The sequence below is a fragment of the Phyllostomus discolor genome, chromosome 7, assembly GCF_004126475.2.
Source record: "Phyllostomus discolor isolate MPI-MPIP mPhyDis1 chromosome 7, mPhyDis1.pri.v3, whole genome shotgun sequence".
NCBI lineage: Eukaryota > Metazoa > Chordata > Mammalia > Chiroptera > Phyllostomidae > Phyllostomus > Phyllostomus discolor.
The window spans coordinates 100,051,970-100,073,687 of record NC_040909.2 but is presented as its reverse complement, the minus strand read 5'-3'; the positions used below and the strand labels follow the sequence as shown (position 1 = coordinate 100,073,687).

Below are 21,718 nucleotides of genomic sequence, written 5' to 3'. Positions count from 1 at the left end.
TCTCTCCGAGGGGACTGCTCTGATTATCACATTTAAAGAAGAGTTTCTAAACACTTTAAAACCAATTGATTCTAAAAACAAAAAGCTGTTTTTCTGTTTTTTTTTCCTCTTGCAATAAATTAGTTGTGGGTTTAATTTTGAATAGTCTGGACATGTGAATTAATGTGTTACTGTTTCTGCTGTAGGCTCTTCGATACTTGGCGGAATGCCGTGCTAACAGAGAAAAGATGCAGGGAGAACTTGGTATGATGTTAAGTTTGCAAAACGTTATACAGAAGTAAGTACAATAGTGTCTCCCGATGCAGTAGAAACATGGATCTTCTTGTGAAATGTATATTGATTGTTAATGTATAATTTCATTGAAATTTTTATTCTGATATGGGTTTCATGTCCAAACATGTTGTGTTGGTCGATATTCTTATTCTTAAACATGTTTTAATAGTAGTCCTTATGAAAATGTTCAGATTTTAATTGAAATGTTGGTAAACACTGTACTTAAATATTTTTTAAAAAGAGAAATTCTTAACCTCATGTGAGGTTTGTAAAGTAAATTGAATTGTTAGCACAGCCACACAGGTGAGTAATCACATTTGGAAATATGCAGTACAAAATTTTGTTACTTCATCCCAGTCCTACTAAAAAAATCAGTATCATGGCAAAAAGGGCCTCTGATGAGATTTCCCTGACTGTCATTCACTGCTTCCTACTTAGAGCTGTTAAATTTGAATTTTAGCTAATGGGTGGTTTATAATTGTATCTTAAATCTTACTAAGATTTTAATACCATATTTATTGTCTCATTTTGTTACTTACAACTTTTTGAGGTTGGTTTGACAACAGTTTTATGGGTGAGGAAAATACTAAGAGGCTGTTACTTATCTGTGGTCCTTCAGCTGTGTTGCCTCTGGGGATATCTGGTTTGCTCCTTTCTTAGGCCTTGCTGATTTCTTTGTAGAGGCTAGAAATTGAAGACTTAGTGTTTTGATATTTCCACTGTGTCTGGAAGGAAAAAGGTAAGCTTTCTGAGGCTTCATTTTTAGTTTACTCTGTATCTTGATTGTATATGATGAGATGACTGCCCTTAAAACTTAAGTAATCACTTAATTTGATGTTTTAAAACTTACCTTAAAGTTTCTTTGTCTTGAGTGGTCACAGTAGTTCTTATGTAGTTGCCAAATGCTCCAAACTAAATTATATCAGTGAAGAATCATCTAAACTGACCTCCAAGGCAGTGATTTGTTGTTTTGTCTTTTTTTTTCTTTTTTAGTGTTCTTGGCTTCTAGATAAATTTTATTTTGTTAGTCTCATTTTTTACAGATTACTTAACTATTTGTTTTCATGGGGTCAGCTACCTGATAGACTAATTCTTTTGTCCTTTGATCTTTGATAATGACAAGATAGAGATTGAAGTTTTTCTTGTTTTTATTCAGGTGACCATTAGGAATAAATAACGAATTATTGACTGCCATCAACTGTGTTCATCATTCCTATGGTTTGAAGCCAATTCCCATTAGTAAAGATTTGGATTCTAGTTCTGATTTGAGACAAATAATTTTTTTGCCCACCAGTTTCCTTATCTATAAGCCACAAGTAACACTTGCAAAGTAATTGAGACTTTAGTGGGATAATGTATGTAGAAATGCTTTGTAAATTGTAAAGTGTTGTGTAAAATAGAATGTTGCATTATTCTTGTTTGTAGTATACTTAAATGCCCTGTAAACTATTTTGAACTGCCACATTTAATGCATTTGGATACAGTGAAAGGTTTAAACATAATATGGATGTTTCTTTAGGGCTCTTTTATCCATATGATGAACTTGGAAGGTTATGTATTTCTATAATAGGTATAGTTATTGAAGTTGAAAATATGTGGTAAAAATTTGAAATGTTAAGAGATTAGATGAGTCCTGGCTGGTGTAACTCAGTGGATTGAGCTCCAGTCTGCAAACCAAAAGGTCACTGGTTTCATTCCCTATCAGGGCACAAGCCTGGGTTGTGGGCCAGGTCCCCATTTGGGGGCAAACAGGAGGAAACTGACTGATGTTTCTCTCGCCCATTGATGTTTTCTTTCCTTTTCTTTTTCTATCCCTTATCCTCTCTGAAAATGAATAAATTTATTCCTCTCCCTCCCTCCCTTCCCTTCTGTCTATAAATAAGTAAAATCTTAAAAAAAATAAATAAAAAGAAAACTAGGCAGATAAGAACAGAGACAGACTTGTGGATATGGAGAATTTTTTGATGGTTGCTACATGAGTGGGGTTGTGGGAGAATAGGTGAAGAGGCAAGGGGGTTAAGAAGTACAAATAGGTGGTTACAGAATAGCCATGGGGATGTAAAGTACAGCGTAGGAAATGGAGAAGTCAAAAAACTCATATACATGTCCCATGGACATGAACAGTGTGTGAGGCTTGCCTGAGGAAGTGGGGGGAGTGGTGGTTGGAGGGGTGCAAAAGGGGAAAACTTGGGACCACTGAAATAGCCTAATGTATTTTAGGCTATTTATTTATATTAGGCTATTTTATTTATATTTTGTAATAGAAATAAAAGAAAACATAGGAGGAAGTCAACATGTACCTTTGTAAGAGAAGTGGTTTGTCAGTGTAGGTTATTGTGGGCAGCAAAGATGCATTAAGAAATAGAAGAGGTTTATTGAGGGGTAAGGTCTGTAAGATAAAGGAGGATGAAGTAAGGTTGGGCTACAGTCTTCAGACTACAATGCACATTGACATCTGAATGGGGCGAGGAGGGTCTCAGATTGCAATGCAAGTTGGACTGCTAACACAGTGGGGAGCTCCAAAGCAAGGTTTGCCCTGTAAGGTGAGTTCTCATTAGACAGAAATAGCCACACCCTGGTGCCCCCATGATTCGGTCTTTGGCTTGGGCCTGCCCTGGAAGAGGTAGGCCTTGGAATGAGGATTGAAAGGTGGGCTTAATGAATCTCAAAGCCACCGCATTTGGTGGCTCTACTCGTGGACTTCTGCAGCTGTAAGTCATATGTGTTTGTTAAAGGGAGATCCAAGCATTGTATCTTCATGGCTGACACTAGTGGCTTACCTTTTCAATTCAAATAAAGTATTTTTGCTAGACCAGTGTGGTAATTGTTGCTAGCTCCTCCACTAGTAAAACAAATGTACATCTGTTGTACTCCACATTATTATAGTTGGTCCTATAGCCCTTTCAAAGAGGTATGATATAATTGTTTTCATGTATATTTTTCAGGTCATTTGGCTATTAGAGATCTCAGATTTGAAGGTTGCCTTTCAAGCTTTTAAAAAGTCACTCTGTTTACCATAATAACCATTTTAGAAGTTTGTATGTTTGAATGTTAAAAGTGTGTATTTTGGCTTGTAAACATCAAGACTGGATTCGGCATCCCATTTTTATGTGGGTCAACTTGATAAGCTGTAGCACAAATGATCAGTGTTCTGTACTCTAGTTGTTTTTCCTTGATGTGACAGTCAGCCAGTCATGCTGTGATTCATACAGGATCTCTCTGTTTAAGAGTTCTGACTTAGGGAGAAATTTAGCTATGAATGTTTGGAATTATAAAACTAAGGAAGTATAAAATAGATCTTCCCATATCCCAGAAAGAGCCACAGAACAAGGAAAATCTTTTGTGAAGAGATGTTGCTTTGAAGAGAAACTTTCCATTTGACAGTGATCAAAGGGGAGACTGAAAAGCTGAAGTAGTTAGGGAGCGTGGAGGTTATTCTTCACATAGGAAGCAGAGAAGAACATTTTATAAAATAGGGGAAATTCTGCATACTCAAAGTTACACCCTTTAATCACCATATTACATTTTGCTGCAGAATGTTGCTGAGATTTTTAATGTGTTATTCAATAGTAGGTTTTACTTGTGTTGAGTGGTGCTTACAGATCAACAATTGGATTGATTTCAACAATTGGACTGTTACTTTTGGTTCTTTAATTGTGAAGAGAATTTGAAGTTCTCTGTCACTCAGAACAAATCTGGCATTATGTCCTAATTTTAATCTCTTTCATAAATAAAATCTTGTCATTAGAGGTTTGAACCTTTTTACATTTTACTTTTAGTCCTGGATCCCTAGGTAAAGAGAAAATTCTGATATAAGATGCATTTTATATAAGTACTTGTGAATATCTAACATTAAGTATACTATAAATAAAAACACTTTAATAAAATGTGGCATCACAACTTTAAATCTCATTTAATCTGGAGAACTTCCTAAAATTCTAGACTTTAAAATAATAAATGGTGGTCTATTCCTTTTGTTAAAATCTTGGATGATAAGCATGTGCTTTTATTTCCTTATGCCTTTTTTTCTGTGTTCTTTTACCTTTTAGAATATCATTTTAAAATCTTATTGCAAGTATGTAGTATGTAGTTTATTTTTAAAAACTAAAAATTACAAAAAGGAAGAAAACCCATCATGCCATTTATCTTTTCATTTACAAATACGATATCAGACTTACAGAAAAGCTGTAGAAGAGTACAGCTATACTTCAATACCCTACATTTGATTCCCCAGATTTTACCATGTGCTTTACCATTTAACTTTATTGTTCTTTCTCCATATGTATTTAGTTCATGTATGTTCATAATTTTTATATTTATATATATCTTTTCATTGTGAAGTCTGTTTTTTTAGGATTAAACAAAAAGTACCCTTTGTCGTGTTTGCTGCTTGGATTTGGGGTTGGAATTCTACTTTGTTTGACATTGGCACACAACCTGGTTCCCATTATTTCTGCATTTTTCCTGTTCCTTTATTTCTGAGTCACTTTGTTTTAACTGTGCCCTGTTTTATGAGTCAAATCGAAAATCTTTTTTAAGTCCATTTAATTTACTGACCAATATATTTCATTTTAATTCATTTTTGTTGCACTTGTATATTAAGTTATAATAGTTTTTCTCTACATGATGTTTTATTTTGAAAATTCCTGATAGAAATACTTGTCTTATTGTTAGAGTGGTTGCTTTTGTACTTACACTGTTAAAAAATGTTTTCAGTTGACTGTTTTCTTAATTAAACTTCCACTGTCTTGGTTTTTAGTTTTTAATGGTAATCCTTTGACTCCCACCTGTTAATGTGTTCCATAGTCATTGAGGTTTTTTTCATTTTCCTCTTTTCTTCTCCCATCTCCTTCCTTTAAGTTGCATTATTCTACTTTGTCAGAACATTTAGATATTCTTTCATTCTCTTTCCCACCTTTGACTTAAACTTAGATCTACAGTTAACTATATAAAATGTTCATCATCAGTCCTTTTGCTGAAGTTCTCCCACTCATTTCTTGGTTGGTTGAAGTTTATTCTCAAGTAAATTGCTCAAGAAAGGCTCAAATTTTCTTTCATGTTGAAAACTCTTTTCCCATAACTTTGATACTTAAAGGATAACGAGGTTGGATCTGTAGCTCACCTTTTGTTTTTTTTTGAGATTCTTGAAAATGATGTCCCATTTTGCCTTGATTTTTATGTGTTTTTGAAAAGTCAGATGTCAACCTATCATATAAAATATGGAAACAATAGCAGTACAGTAAGTAAGTACTCTTTTAACATCCACATATTAACAACCAATTTTACCTTAGAGTAATTGGTATAAACAAGAGGTAAGTTCCTACAACATCTCATCGATATTATAACAAAAGAACATTGAATGATACGATGTTGTTTGAGGGCCTGCTGTAGTTTTCTTAATATATCGGGAAGCATTTTCCTGCAACTTCATTCTAAATGGCTGCAGTTATATTCCACATCCTTTGTAGTTTTTTCAGTGTCTTTCTTTTTTTTTCTTCTTGTAGTTATTTAAAACAGATGTTAGCAATTTTTGTTTCTGTAAAAAGGCAGATAGTAAATCATTTTTGGCATTGCCAGACAGACGATCTGTGTTGCAAACTGCTAAAGCAGCCACAGATAATGTGTAAATTAAAGGGTGCTGGCTCAAGTATCATAATTTCCCTGCCTTAGACTTCATTGTTACCTAAACAGAGCTGTTGACGTCCTTCTTAGAACCCTTTTTAAGTAGGATTGTTTTGGGTTAACAGATGAAGGATGATTTTTTGGGTTGCATAAATGTTACCAAAACACTTTTTCTTAGCAAATAACACAGGAAAAAAAATTGAAAGCTAGTTCCTAAAGAAAACATTGTGAAGTTTTTCAAAAGATGATAGCAAGTCACTAACAGTAAAATAGTATATACATTCATTGCTTTCACAAAGTATATGGAAGTCTTAACTGGCCTTTATGGGCAATATAAAATGTTATTAGCAGCATCTAGAATTAGAGTGAGTTGCTGTGTATGACCTATAGGATATATTGTGCTAATATTTAGCATGAAAATTATTTTCGCTATATAATAAAGGTCAGAGTTCACCTTTTACTTATATTTTATGAATGACATTTTGAACCTTTTCAATACAGGAAACTAATTAGAAAAGTGGTGAGAAGTCAATATACTTCATTATGGAATAGTAAATTACTGAGAGAAAAATTACAATTACTAGATGAAGGAGCCTTTCAAGATTTTTTCTTTTCTGATGTCAAATTTTAAAGACTGAACTAAATCCAGGGCATTAATCAGTTCTCAATTTTCACTTGCCTAGAAAGATTAGGGCAATTAATACTTGTTTAATTATACATCCTCTCTAACATTTATCGCCAGATGTACCATATAACACTAGACATTTTCTACTCGAATGTTTTGAATCATAGTATTTTAGCAGGAATTTTGTTTTATTTAAAAAAGATTAAGATAGCTTTTGAATCTATAAATGCCCTTGTATTTTTTTTTTTTGGCTTTAAAAGCATATTTTTAAAATAAGGGAAAAATAATTTATAATTGATTTGTTGATCAGCAATGTGTATAGGTATTTGGGATACTTCACATAGTGTGCAGATCAAGAAGTAACTTGGTTTGTAATTTATTTTTGCTTACATGATTTTGTAAATCTCATTTTGACTAAGATAAAATTTAACATAGTTTTAAGAGAGATCTGGGTATTCTCACTGTTTCATAGAAATGGCAGCAATAAAATTGAGTCCTTGAGTCCACCAGAAGAACATACTTAAAATAATAATGAGACACCGTCACTTTGATTTGATTATGTTATTCTTTAAAATCTTTTGGTTTTAAACAGATAGAAATTGGAAGTCTTTCAGAAAGAATTTTATTACTGTATGAAAAACATACAGTAATGATGAAACTTTGGAACTGTGAAATAAGGAAGTTGAAATGGTGGTGGTAGGAGTATTCATTTCATTTAACTATTTTTGCTAGTCTCTCATTTGTAAGTGCTTTGCTTATCTAAGTAGGCATAGCATGTATGACTCTATCGATGAACTATACTTTTGTGTACATTTTCAGCTTTCTAATTGAAAGTGTGAGTAGCCTCCATAACTGTACAGGCAATCATAAATGCACATGTATCACCTTTGCCAGTTGTTTCTATTAACAAATGGCAGTTTCTCCCCTCACTCTGTTGCTATTAATAAGGAAGCCACTAGAACAGGCTTATGAGAGAAGTAAGCCCGGAAGCCTAAGGAACCCATTAGATGTACAGGTTATCCTCTCTCCTGTGACTCTGGAATGGTTCTATCTCCATACCATCCTTGGGGGAATTGAGAAAATAGTCACTCAGGTAGTTTTTTTCCTCTCAAATTCATGAGTGCCTCTAGCCCATGTCCTCATACTTTTTACAACTTATGGTTGGCTAGTATTTAAACTGTTTCAGAACTGCAGTAACCTTCTGAATAAACCATAAAACAGCTATCTGAAAAGTGCTGAGATGTCCTAAAAAATAGTGTTTTTCATAGCTTCCTGTAACACAGAGGCAAAATCATTCAAAGTAATTGATCTCTGTGGTCAACAGTGGCTCAAAAAAGCACCTGATATAATAAATTGAGGGCCTAGAAAATTGCCAGATTAGCACCTGTAGAATTGAAGGTCTTTATACTTAGAGTGTGTACAGACTGAATATCAGAAATTAAAGTATTCTTATTCATTCAATAAACAAATAGATTGCAAAAAGTTTTATTTAGGTTTTGTGGAAGGTACAGAGAGAATACACCCCTATTCTTGAAGAGAAAGAAGTAGAAAATTAAAATTAGTAGTCAAGTACAAGCATAGTACTTTGAATGCAGAGGGATGAATGGGGTGAGGAGGCTTCGTAAAGAAGATGGTGGTGGAGCTGAGTTTGAAAACTGACGGAGAGGCATTTATAAAAGATCACAATGAGTTGGTGTTTGGTAGAGGACAGATTTTAAAGGCCTTGACCATATGCTAAAGGATTTGGATTTAATTGAGCCCTCTTATAGATGAGATGAGGAATATTTGTTACAGTTATATGTACTTATTGTTCATTCAATTCAACTAATTAATTATTAGACCTGTGCTGTCCAGTATGGTAGCCACTTGCCTCATGTGGCTATTTAAATTTAATTAAAAGTAAATTAAATTCAAGTCTTTATTTGCACTTGACAGAAACATTTCAAGTACTCAGTAGCCTCATGTGAGTAGACAGTGTGGGTATAGACTTCTTCAGTCTAGAACATTCTGTTGGATAGCATGGCACTACATGTTTATGTGAGGAGCTATAGCAGGACAGTTTAAGAATGAAAATTGTCTGAATTGTGGTTTTATGATACATACATGCTTTGTGAAAGGTATGCAAAAATGCAAATTAAGAAACAGTCAGTTTGAATTTGCTAAGAAATCTCTTGAAATAACTAATATGAATGATCTAATTTGTTTTCTTTTGGATTTTTGTGTTGTATTTTCTTTTCTAAGTATACTTTATTTATTATGCTATTCAAGTTTTCCCAATTTTTCTGCCTTTATTCCTCCTCCATCCTGCACTCCCCCACCCTCCAGCTTTCTCTGCTTTTAGTTCATGTTTATGGGTTGTACATATAAGTTGTTTCAGTTCTCTGTTTCCTATACCATTTTTGACCTCTCCCCATCTGTTTAATGCCTACCAATTACGATTCTTCTTTCCTGTACCTTCCCCCCATTCCTCCCTTCCTCCTTCCCACTGAAAACCCTCCATGTGATGTTCATTTCTCTGATTCTGTTCCTGTTCTAATTATTTCCTTAGTTTTTGTTTTTGTTATTTTTCTTTCTTTCTTTTTTTTTTTTTTTTAGGTTCCTTCGTTGATAGTTGTGAGTTTGTTGTCATTTTACTGTTCATATTTTTGATCTTCCTTTTTCTTAGATAAGTCCCTTTAATGTTGGGCTGGGTGATGATGAACTCCTTTAACTTGACCTTATCTGGGAAGCACTTTAGCTACCCTTTCATTCTAAATGATAGCTTTGCTGGATAGAGTAATGTTGGATGTAGGTCGTTGCCTTTCATGATTTCAAACACTTCTTTGCAGCCCCTTCTTGCCTGCAAGGTTTCTTTTGAGAAATCAGCTGATAGCCTTATGGGCACTCCTTTGCAGGTAACTCTTTCCTTTCCTCTTGCTGCTTTTAAGATTCTCTCCTTATCTTTAATCATGGATAATTTGATGATGATGTGCCTTGGTGTGTTCCTCTTTGGGTCAACTTCTTTGGGACTCTCTGAGCTTCCTGGACTTCCTGAAAGTCTATTTCCTTTGCCAGATTGGGGAAGTTCTTCATTATTTGTTCAAATAAGTTTTCAATTTCTTGTTGTTCTTCTCTTTCTGGCACCCCTATAATTCGGATATTGAAATATTTCAAGTTGTCAAAGAGGTTCAAAAATTTCTCTTCATTTTTTAAAATTCTTGTTTCTTCATTCTGTTCCAGTTGGATGTTTATTTCCTTCTTCTGTTTCAAATTGTTGATTTGAGTCCTGGTTTCCTTCCTGTCACTGTTGGTTCCCTGAATATTTTGCTTTATTTCACTTTGGGTATCTTTCATTTGTTTTTTTATTTTTTGACCAAGCTCACTCAGTTCTGTAAGCATTTTGATTACCAGGGCTTTAAATTCTCTGTCAGGTAGATTGGCTATCTCCTCATTGTTGAGCTCTCTTTCTGAAATTTTGTTCCGTTCTTTCATTTTGGCCCTATTTCTTTGTTCCGAGACCCTGTTAAGTTGTAAGTTGTAAGGTGGAAGGGCCTTAGGTATTCACCTGGGCGGGACAACCCTCCTTGCTGTGCTGTGGCGCTGCTTGTGGGGGAGGGGCCAAAGAGGGAACTATGCACTTCATCTGCTCACTTTTCAGTGAACTCTCCTGTGAGACTGGGAGTTTCTCCCCCCACAGCAATTGCCCTGCCCACACAGCCTACTGCCTGTCTGCAGTCAGCCAGGCCCACACAGTCATTGCCCTGGCCAGTTTCTCAGCCATCCCTGCCTGTAGGTCTGCCACCTTGCCACTGTTTCTCTCCATCTGCCACCTTACTGGTCTGATTGTTCTGTTTGACTGTTTCTTTATTCCATGGTTGTTGGAGTTCGACGCAGTTTGATTTTCTGGCACTTCTGGTTGTTTATTGATTTTAGATTGGTTGTTATCCTCCTTTTGGTCGTGCGAGGAAGCGAAGGGTTTCTACCTACACCTCCATCTTGGCTGGAGCTCTGTTGTATTTTCTTGAAGGTCAGACACTTTCAAATTGCAAGTTAAATTTTAGTGTTAATCCAGGGACTTGTTATATCCTGATCTAGTCGATTTCATACTTAATTAATGATTTTGATTAAATGTGCTTTTATACCACTGTAGTGATGAGTTTTGAATCTTAATGAACCATGAGTGTAAAATGAAATGAGAAGACTTTATTATAGACCAAATGCTTTTTCTACATTACTGATTAGTCTAGGATTTACTGGTATTTTAAATTGAACAAAGCAGAATGAAGAAAACAAGGCTTTGCAAACTTGAGGAATAAAATTACAGAGTCAGTAAAAGTGACAGTACTAATTTATTAATTTATATGTTTCTTTTCAAGGACTACAACTCCAGGAGAAACAAAACTGCTGGCCTCTGAAATCTATGACATTCTTCAATCTTCCAATATGGCAGATAGTGATAGTTTCAATGAAATGAACTCACGTCGAAGGAAAGCTCAGTTTTTTCTGGGGACTACAAACAAACGTGCCAAAACAGTGGTTTTGCATATAGATGGTCTTGATGATACGGTAAGATTTTTATAAACGTGGTTCATAAGATGGGAAGAGGAATCATGTTAACTAGTTTTCTCAGTGGCACCTGCTAACAGTCTTAAGAATAAGTCCTAATATTAGTATTATATACCGATAAAGGGGAGCATTTTGTGCTAAAGAGGTTCCTTAATCAAGGGACGTTAAAATTTTAAATATCTGTGCTCTAATACTAGCATTTCAAAATACACAAAACAAAAACTGACAGAAATGCAAACAGAAATAGACAAATCTACGGTTAGAGCTAGAGATTTGCATACTACTCTCTCAGTTAATAGAACAAATATACAGAAAATCAGTAAGGGTATAGAATACTCAACACTAATCAATTTAACCTAATTGATATTTATAGAATACCCCACCCAACAGCAAGACAATAATTCTTTTCAAGTGCACATGGAACTTTACCAAGATTGCCCTCCTTGCCTCCCTCTATCTCTCCCTCCCTTCGTTGTTGGTTGATTTAGGGTTTATTATATTACAACAGTTCTTCCTTATCTATGGGGGATAAGTTTCAGGACCCCCAGTGGTTGCTCTAAAACCATGAATAGTACCAACCCTATATATGCTGTGGTGTTTCCTATACATATATACCTTTTCACTTATTGAAACCACTTTTGACCTCTCTTTGGCATATCCAAATAGCCAGCCTCAGTACTCTTGTGTTTTGGGGCCACTATTGAGTAAAATAAGTGTTACTTGAACCCAAGCACTGTGACACTATGACAGTTGATCCAATAACTAAGAGGACTACTGCAGGTAAGCATTTACAGCATGGAAATACTGGACAAAGGGATGAATTTGTGTGTTTGGGTTGGGGCGGGATGGCACAAAATTTTATCATGTTACTTAGAATGGTGTACAATTTATGGATGGTTTATTCTGGAGTTTTCCATTTACCATTTTTGAACCATAGTTCATTGCAGGTAACTGAATTGCAGAAAGCAAAATCACAATAAGGGGAGGCCTATTCTAGATCACTTCATGCATAGTATAAGACGTAACACTATATTTCATTTCCCTTATCTCTGCCTTAGTGCTATTGGTATCATCTGGGTGCTATAAGCCCCAGAATACATTGTTATTACATTAAATATTCTTTAAAATTTTTTCAATATTTTATTGTGATAAAAATACACATAGCATAAAATTTACTATTTTAACTGTATTTTTAAAAAGACTTTATTTATTTTTATTTTTATAGAAAGGAAAAGAGAGGGAGAAAAACATCGATTGATCCGTTGCCTTTTGCACATCCCCAACAGGGGACCTAACCCGCAACCCAGGCATGTGCCCTGACTGGGAATCCAACCAGTGACCCTTTGGTTCACAGGCTGGCTGGTGTTCAATCCACTGAGCCATACCGGCCAGGGTATAAAATAAGTTTTAATACCTATCCTAGTAGCTGAGAAGTATATTACTGTGCTTCTGACTGGCATTTTCCTAATGACTAACGATGTTTAGTATCTTTTCATGTTATTGGCCATTTTTTAGTGGTTGATTTAGAGTTTATTGCATAAATCTTTATCATGGATTTTCTCTTTTGGAGAAATTTCTATTCATTCTTTTTTTTTTTTTTTTTTTAATCCTCACCCAAAGATATGTTTACTGATTTTAGGGGGGGAGATTATAGGATTAAGGGAGAGATCGATCAAATTGGTTGCCTTCTGTACGCACCTGATGGGATTGAACCTGCAACCTAGGTATGAGCCCTGGCTGGGAATTTAACCTGCAACCTTTTGGTATATGGGATGATGTTCCAGCCAACTGAGCCATCTGGCCAGGGCATCTGTTCATTCTTTCTTCAATTTTAAATTGCTTGTTTTTTGTCTTTTTATTGTTGAGTTGAGTTCTGTAAATACCATGTGAACCAATCTTTTCATTCCTAGGATAAATTTCAATTGGTCATGATATATAATCTTTTTAATATGCCTCTGGATTCAGTTGCTGGTACACTGAGACATTTTGCATTTGTATTCACATGAAATATTAATTTATAATTTGTTTTCCTGTGCTTTTTTCTGGTTTTGGTATCAGGGTCATACTGTCTTCATAAAATGAAGGGGAAAGTACCTGGATGAGTTTGTGAAGGATTGGTGTTAATTCTTCTCCTAAACATTTGGTAAAACTCACCAGTGAAGTGATTTGGTCCTGGGCTTTTCTGATTATTAATTCAGTCTCTTGTTATAAGTCTGTTTACATTTTCTTTTTTTTTTCTTGAGTCAGTCTTTCTAGGTATTTGTCTGTTTCACTGAGGTTCTCTAATGGTTGGCATATAATTATTCATAGTATTAGCTTATAACCCTTTTGTTTTGGTAAAGTTAGTCATAATATACCCTCTTTTATTCCAGATTTTAGTAATTTGAGTCATGTTTCTTTTTTTCTTGGTCAGTCTAGCTAAAGGTTTATCAATTTTGTTGATCTTTTCAAAGAACCAACTTTTGGTTTTATTGATTTTTTTACCTCCCTTCCCACCACCATTCTCTATTTCTTTTTTCCTCTACTTTAATCTTAATTTTCTCCTTCCTTCTGTTTGCTTTGGGTTTAGTTGCTCTTTTTCTTGTTTCTTAGAATAGAACATTAGGTTATTGATTTGAGAATTTCTTATGTTTTAATGTAGTTATTATAGTTACTAAGTTCCTTCTAAGCACTGTTTTCTCTGCGTCCCATAGATTTAATATGTGCTGTTTTCGTTTCATTCTTTAATTTCTCTTGTGATCTCCTTGGTTATTTAGGAGTTTGTTGTTTAATTTCCATATATATCTGAATTTTCCAAATGTTCTTCCATTAATGATTTCTGATTTCATTTCATATAGTATATGATTTTAACCCTTTTCAATGTATTGAGGTGCACACACACCCCACTAACACACTCTTCTGTTCATTGCCAGAGTTAACCTTAACTCATCTCTCTCCTTGCCCAAAGTCTAACTTCATCTTTTTAAGATTCTCTGAACCAAATGTAGACCCTGTTTCCAATCCAGAGATTATTCACCTTCCCTGGCTAATTTTTGATCCTGTTTGCTCTGTTGAAGAACTCGGGTTTATCTGAAAATAGCCTATCCTTGAGATCAAATGTTGAAGTTGGATTTTCCACCCCTCTGCAACCCCCAGGCTTTGCCTTTTGCAAATGTATTAATTTGTGTCAAAGTAAAGATGAATGGGCCTCATGAATCTGGTTTCTCACTGTCACATATAGTTGTAATTTAGTGTCAGTCTGTTGTCATAAGCTAGACAAGTTGCTTAACTTTTCTATGTTTGGCTTTTCTCACATTTAAAATAAGGAATCAGGTTAGACTTGTATTTTAATTTTGATGTTGTATATGCTGTGCAAACTTTTCTTCACTTTTAAGTTTACCTGGTGTTGGATATGTGGAAGAGATAGACACGGACTGTTGGTGACCAGTCCCCTAAAGGGGCCTTACAGAACCCAGGACGCAGCAGAGCAGAGTCAGGAACAGCGCAGCAGATGAGCCCCTGTGGGTCTGGGCCCTGCCGCGCACCTCTGTATCCCAGATCCTTGCCCGAATGGTATTGAAATATAGTAACGAGTAGTGAAAAAGTGGTTTAAGTAGGGAGATTGCAAGGGTATAGGTTGTTTTGAAGGATGTGGGAGTAAGTGTGAAGACGATTTTATTTAATAGAGGAGAAGAATCAGGTAATTTGAAGGCAGTGCTTCTTAGGATGTGATTCAGAGACCAGGGCTCGGTTGCAGATTCCTGTCCCCTCAGAAGTACTAAATGAAAACCTGGTCGCAGTACAGAAACAGGGAAGTTCAGGTGGTGACTTGATGTCCGGGCTGGAGGTAGAGGGAGGGATGAGGAGAAATGAGTTATTTTTTATTCTGTTTTTTTTTTCTGGATTTTGTCTTTGAGGTGACTACTTGATATCTAAGTGGGTATACCTGTAGACAATTGAAAATTAAATCATATTGGAATATGTCTGTGCTTATGTGGAAGTGATGAGAATAGTCTACTAAGGACAAAATAGAAAGAAAATCTCTTGGTTTTAAACATTGGACCTTGGAGTAAGATGAGACAGAGATGGAATAATCAGTGGTGTAACTAGAAGACCAGGGTAGTATATTATTAGGAGTCAAAGACGCATTGAAAGGTGTATGTTAGTTATATTGTGCTGTTAGAGGAAAATGAGAACCAAAAGGAGGATATTGATAACCCTTGAGAATGAATGCCATTAGTGAGAAATGCAGTGATATTTATAAATACCAAGTACTTTCGAAAACAGCGAGTCAAACACTGAATGCTCACTAATTCTAACTTTAGTTTGTTAGAATTTATCCCTAGAGGTTTTTAAGCTATAGCAGGGGTCAGGAAACCTGTTCTTTAAAAGGCCAGATAGTAAATATTTTAGGTTTTGCAGGGCTTCTGGTCTCTTACATCTACGAGCTCTTCTGTAGAAGGAAACTAGCCTCAGACGTTATGGTCCCATCAACTTTATTTACAAACACGGCTGGTGGACTATAGTTTGCCCACTCTTGAGCAGGAGGAGCCTACTTTTCAGCACTATTTCTTTTTGCTTTAAGATTTAAATTAACATCGGCTAACTTCTTGGTAAAATAATTAAAACCAAATATTAGTGAAGCTTGGAAAAAATCTAGCAGGGATTACTCTTCTGTCAGTCTTACAAAATTGAGTGAACTTGACTAAGCACCACTCTCCCGTGCCCTCACATGTGAGATGGTAGAACTGAAATGGGGACATCTTTTCTCCATGGTGCCCCACCTCTGCCCAAATGTGATGACTAGTTCAGTGTGGTTTCAGTTGATTTATTCCCTTTTATTATTTTGCCAATTTTAATACCGATTTGCTTTTCCTTTTTCAGTCTCGGAGAAATCTCTGTGAAGAGGCTTTGTTAAAAATTAAAGGTGTTATTAGCTTCACTTTTCAAATGGCTGTTCAAAGATGTGTGGTACGAATCCGTTCAGATTTGAAAGCAGAGGTTAGTATTTTCAATGCTTGAATGTGCTTGAGGTTTCAGGTAACAAATCAGTTTTCAAATTTGACCTTTTTTATTCTGGCCTAGGCTTTGGCGTCAGCAATAGCATCAACCAAGGTTATGAAGGCTCAGCAAGTTGTGAAAAGTGAAAGTGGAGAAGAGGTAAAAGCCTTATATAGTTTTCTTTTAAAAAATATTTTTTTTATCCTCACCTAAGGACATACTCACTGATTTTAGAGAGAGGGGAAGGGAGGGAATGAAACATCAATGTGAGAAACATTGATCCGTTGCCTCTCCACACCCCAACCAGGACCAAACTCACAACCCAGGTATATGCCCTAACTAGGAACGGAACCTGTGACCCTTAGGTTTATGGGACAAGGCTCCAACCTCCAACCAAGTGAGCCACACCAGCCAGGGCTATGTAGTTTCTTTATACCTAACTGTGAGTCCTGATTGTTTGTTATGGCTAGCAGATTGCCAGTATTTCTAGACTAATAGTTGCAAAGTATATAGGAATGTGATTGGATCACATTATCTCAGTGTTTCTTGGTTAATAGTTAACTCTTTTAGAAATACAGAAAGAGCTTTTGTGGATTTAAGTCTGTTTTTATATCTTATATTTTCTGAATTTCAGACTCTTTTTTTTTTTCCAGTGGTGATGTTTTGCTGATACATGGAAATAGAGGAGATGTGGCTTCCTTGCTTTGGTTTTTAAATACTTTCTAACTTTAGTCTTGCCAGTCCAAAAAATAAAAGTCCAGTCCTACTCTTGGGCAAATATATATATATATTGGGAATCTTTGCCCCTTGCTTTCCATTAGCTTTGTGATAGGTGAATGAACCTGTATGGTGTCAGCCCATTTGCGTTCATGGATGAGGAGGTTCACAGGCCCTCCAGAAGCCCACCCAGTAGCCAGATAGGTGCTTTTGTCTTGTTTGTTTATTTTTAAATTTTTATAATTTATTTTTAATCATAGTTGATACACAACATTATGTTAGTGCCAGGTGTACAACACAGTGATTCAATATTCATATACTTCATAAAGTGGTCCTCACAATAAGTCTAATAACCATTTATCACTGTGCATAGTCATGAGGATATTATTGACGCCATTCCCTAAGCTATACATTACCTCCCCATGACTGGCTTTGTAACTGGAAGTTTGTACTTCTTAATCTCCTTTCCCTTTTCAGCCTAACCCCATCGTCTTGAAATGGAAGTTGCACATTTATTCTTGTGTGGTTCTGCCTATATGTGCCTACACAGTGCTCAGCAATTGGGCCTACCTTCATGTAAGAGGGACATTTTCAAAGGAATATAGGTTGTGAACATAAATACTGTGGTGATTAGAATGAGAAGAAAGTTGACTTTTTACATCTGACATATATCTATCAATTATGTTGATTTCGCAATAACTCTTTACGTGTTTTCTCTGTCAGATGCTGGTCCCATTCCAGGATATGGCCGTGGAAGTAGAACAGAACACAGAGCTGCCTGACTACCTGCCTGAGGATGAGAGCCCCACGAAGGAGCAGGACAAGGCCGTGTCCCGGGTCGGCTCCCACCCAGAGGGTGGGGCTAGCTGGCTGAGCACAGCTGCAAACTTTTTATCCAGATCGTTTTACTGGTGACTTCACTTTGGGGTGCGAGGACTGTGTGAATGAACAAGGGGCCAGTTTTCCATTGTTGTGGTGAACTGTCAAGTGCAATTTGCAATAAGTTATCATGAAAAGTTTTTAGATTACATGATTGCGTATGCTGCATTTTACATTTTATTGGACATTTTGCCCCACTAAGTGGTAAAAATGACAGGCTACAGGTGGAGTTGCTTTGTTTATGAAGGTATTTTGGTTTTGTTTTCCTTTGTTTAATTGCCTCACTTTTAAAAAACATGGGTCCACAATTAAACCAAACATAAGTATGTGCAGCTTCACATTTTATTTTACATGAAGCACTTGATTAGGAAAACTCATTTTCTCCTGAAGCCTCAGGACCTATCTGAAGAGAAGTTTTTGTTTTAGCTCAAGTGGTGCATGAATTACTGAACATTTTTATGTGCTTTTCTTCATGAAAGATACTTGCTTTGGTACTCTTTCCTGAGAGTTGAAAACATTTCTAATTATCCCCTTTTGTGCCTTTTTTTTATTTTGCCAACCATGTATATGGAAAGGTCATTACTAATGACATTTTGTGAATTAAAATATATTCATTTGAATGTAGCAGTCCCCTTAAAATACAATCCTACAAAATCTTTGCAATCTTATTTGTTGTCATTTTAATAAGAGTAACATAGAATCATTCGAAAAAAGGGAAACATGTATGTCAGCAAAGTGCCAGTGAGACTGAACATGACCAAATGTAGTTTGACTGCTGTTCTGTTTGGTTTGTACCAGCTCTTGAGAGTTACATCCACTGTGTAATGGGAGCAGCTGTTGGTAGGCCTTATTTTGTGATTACACACTATCTCCTGTTAGAAAAGAAAAGAGTAAAGAACTGACAAACTTGAAAAAGAAAATAAAAATTGGATGCCTATAATGCCATAGTGCCATTTGGTAGAGTCAAACCATAACACGTGGATTGCTTGGCAGGTGCCTGTTCAGTAGGTGTTTCCTTGTATTGCCTTTGTGAATTTATTATGAACTTACAGTCACATTGAATGAAAAAAGACTCAAATTAATACTTATAAAGAAACAAAGCCAGCATTGGTCTATTTAATCTTGTTTCTCATGTCCAGCCAGAAAAAAAGAACTTCAGTGAAGGTAAGATAAATAAATATAAATACATATACATATATATTTTTTGTAGATAAGTGCTAATTACATATATGTAATGCTTTATTGTATTGCTGAAATATTTGGCAACTAAAATGTTCCTTTCTGAAATCCAACTAAATCCAGATAAATTTTAATGCCCATATGATTAAAAACTAATGGGAAGAAATTGAAATTCTTTTTCATCTACATGTAGAGCTGCTATTTTACTACTTGGAGAATGTGAAGTGAAGATTGGACCCCGGAGGGTTTTCTTGCATTTTCATTGCTTCTCTTTTAGAGAAAATTAAAAGCATCCAGTGTTACTGGAGAAAAAATATTGTAAAATGCTTCACCAACAAGAATCTTGAGTTCATGAACTTTGTGACCTTCCGGAGGGAGGCACATTGAGGGTGTTGAGAATGACATTTTTTTTCATGTGTCTGGGCTCTGATTCAGGTGACACGCACAAATGAAAATACAAGCTTTCAGGGCATGTATTGCTTTAAATGCATAATACAACTTGCTGCCAGAACCAGACATGTTGAAAAAAAAAAACAAAACCACCTCCTTTCTATAGCCATTAAAACAAAGTTTACTGTTCTGTTTCAACAGGCTTGTGTTTTATTTTGCATTGCCACACATCTGCTTATTTAAAAAAAAAACGACATCGCTTTGATAGCAGTGGTTCGATACAAGTAGGTATAATACCTTGGTGTTTGTGTGTTCTAATTATATGTGTTCTTTTGTTTCCAGGTCTTAGAGCAGTTAAGCCAACTGTTACGGCATTTTTTGAATTATATTGTAAAATAATAAAAGGTAACAATTAAAATTGAATGGACAGTGCATTTTTGTGCTATAAGCATTATTGGTTACTCTTAAGCCTGTTTGTACCTACACTGCCTGGCACCTTCTCCTAGCTCCCTGTAGGTGCGTTACCCAACTGATTCGCATGCATCTTTTATTCGTCTTCTTGCCAGCAGTATACCTGCCTCCCCCTGCCTGCCGGGTTTGGATCTGCTGTCCCCTTACATGTACTCATTGGAGCATTTTTCATATTAGGTTGAAATTATATTTACCAGTGAGTCTCCTCTCCTTAACTCTTTGACAACTGAGATGGTCTGTGGTTATACCTGATTAGTAGCAAGCACTCAAATATTTTTTTAGGAGAATGAATGAAGAATTTGTTTTTAATCACTAAAAATAAATAGAAGGTACTAATTAATGTGGGCACATATGAAAAACGTCAGAATGCCCCTTTTTTCCTTTTTTATTTCTGATTTATTCAATTTATTGTTTTTTCATTTGGTTTTTATTTTTTAAAAAGTGGCAGAAGGTCATAATGCTTGCTGCATTGAATGAAATTAAGACTTAACATTTTAACATTTTTTTACGTATTTATCTCGAGAGAGGGGAAGGGAGGGAGAGAAACATCGATGTGTGAGAGAAACATTGGTTGCCTCTTACATACCCCAGCTGGGGACCCGGCCTACAACTCAGGCATGTGCTCTGACTGTGAATCAAACTGGTACTCAATCCACAGAGCCACACCAGCCAGGGCAAGATTAATTTATAAATCTTGATTCTTATAGAATTGTTATAGGAGAATATTTTATATATATAGTAGTGGTTTTGAGTTCCTATTTTATAACTTACTAGCTAATCTTATGTAATAATTTATCTCTAAGGTTTTTCTTCATTAGTAAAATGAAGATAATTCCTCTACTTCATGGGTCATTATTAGAATCCATCATGAGTAATTTGAAAACTAAAAATTTACGAGTGTAAAATGGGATTATTGTTACTGAAAGTTTGACATGATTCTCTCTTTGTCCTTGATTCTCAAGTGAGACACTGTACCTTTCTAATCATACTTTATCTGACTCCTCGTCTTTTTATATCCAGTCAGAGGGACTTTTTGAGGCTTAGTTCTCAACTGTTTGATTTTTATCTGAATGTTGTCCGTTGAAGAATGGATCCATTGTGAGGATTTCGGTTACGTAACTTCTAAATCTCCATTGTACTGTTGTCATCTTTCATAGCTCCCTTTCCTTTGCTGTATGAAATGTAAAGTCTGAATTTTTATTTCTCTTAGAACCAAGCTCATGGTAGGCATGCTTATATTAAAAACAAACCACTAATCCTGTACCAGGCACTGTGTTAATATTTACTCATTTAATCCTGAACCACTATGATATCCCATTATATGGGTGGGGAAAAATGAGACAGAAATTAAGTAACTCATTAGTCCCAGGTCACAGAGCTAGTCAGTGGTGGAGCCAAGAGTCAGACCTGGCAGTCTGGCTTCTGAGACTCCCTCACAAGGCATCCTGTGTCTTAGGTCCCTTGGCTGTGCGTCCTACCACCACCATCCCAGTCCAGATTCTTTTGTCTGAATCATGTGTAGTGTCTTAACTAAGTAGAGTCTGTTAGCAATCAGAAACTTTATCTGGGGACCAGAAGAGTTAGGTACATGAAAGAATTAAGGCTGGTTAGGCCATTACACAGACACAGGATAGCACCTGGAGGACGCCTGGCCTGTCTTGAAGAGGGAAACTGCCTTTACCTCACATGGATTGTGGGCTTTTCACAATGCAGAGCTTCTGGACTTTGTGACTATCCAGACCCTTGAAACACTCCTTGGGCTACATAAATGTCTGTTGGCCAGGAATTGGCTACAGTTAACTTCTAGTTACAATGTAAGCACATTGTAATCTACCAGATTAATCTTTGTGTCATTTTCTGCTCTAATGTCAACAGAGGCATTTGGATTGATTTGGATTAGTTTGAACTGCTTTGTCTAGCGCCCAAAATAGGTGAGTTTAGCCCCCAACCTAGTCTTTCATACATTCTCTAGCAGTATTATTATGTGAGGCATAGTTGTATATTTCATTGTGACCAAAACAGTCTGCTTATCAAGCT

At 35.9% G+C, this 21,718-nt stretch overlaps 1 protein-coding gene across 3 annotated transcripts in view; it reads left to right on the top strand.

The window, feature by feature from the left end:
• ARMC1 (armadillo repeat containing 1) overlaps positions 1–20,938 on the top strand; it is a 33,184-nt gene extending 12,246 nt beyond the window's left edge. The window contains exons 3-8 of one of the 3 annotated variants that reach the window (XR_004904366.1): positions 186–277; positions 10,876–11,065; positions 15,929–16,045; positions 16,130–16,204; positions 17,486–18,805; positions 19,553–19,633. Coding sequence is in view for 2 of the 3 variants with exons in the window: in XM_028533648.2 (XP_028389449.1) it covers positions 186–277; positions 10,876–11,065; positions 15,929–16,045; positions 16,130–16,204; positions 17,486–17,677 (666 nt within the window). In the remaining variant the exon portion in view is untranslated. Of the gene's footprint in view, positions 1–185; positions 278–10,875; positions 11,066–15,928; positions 16,046–16,129; positions 16,205–17,485 lie in introns of all 3 variants that reach the window. The other 2 variants (XM_028533648.2, XM_028533649.2) reach the window with 2 other exon arrangements.
• Positions 20,939–21,718: the final 780 nt, after the last annotated feature.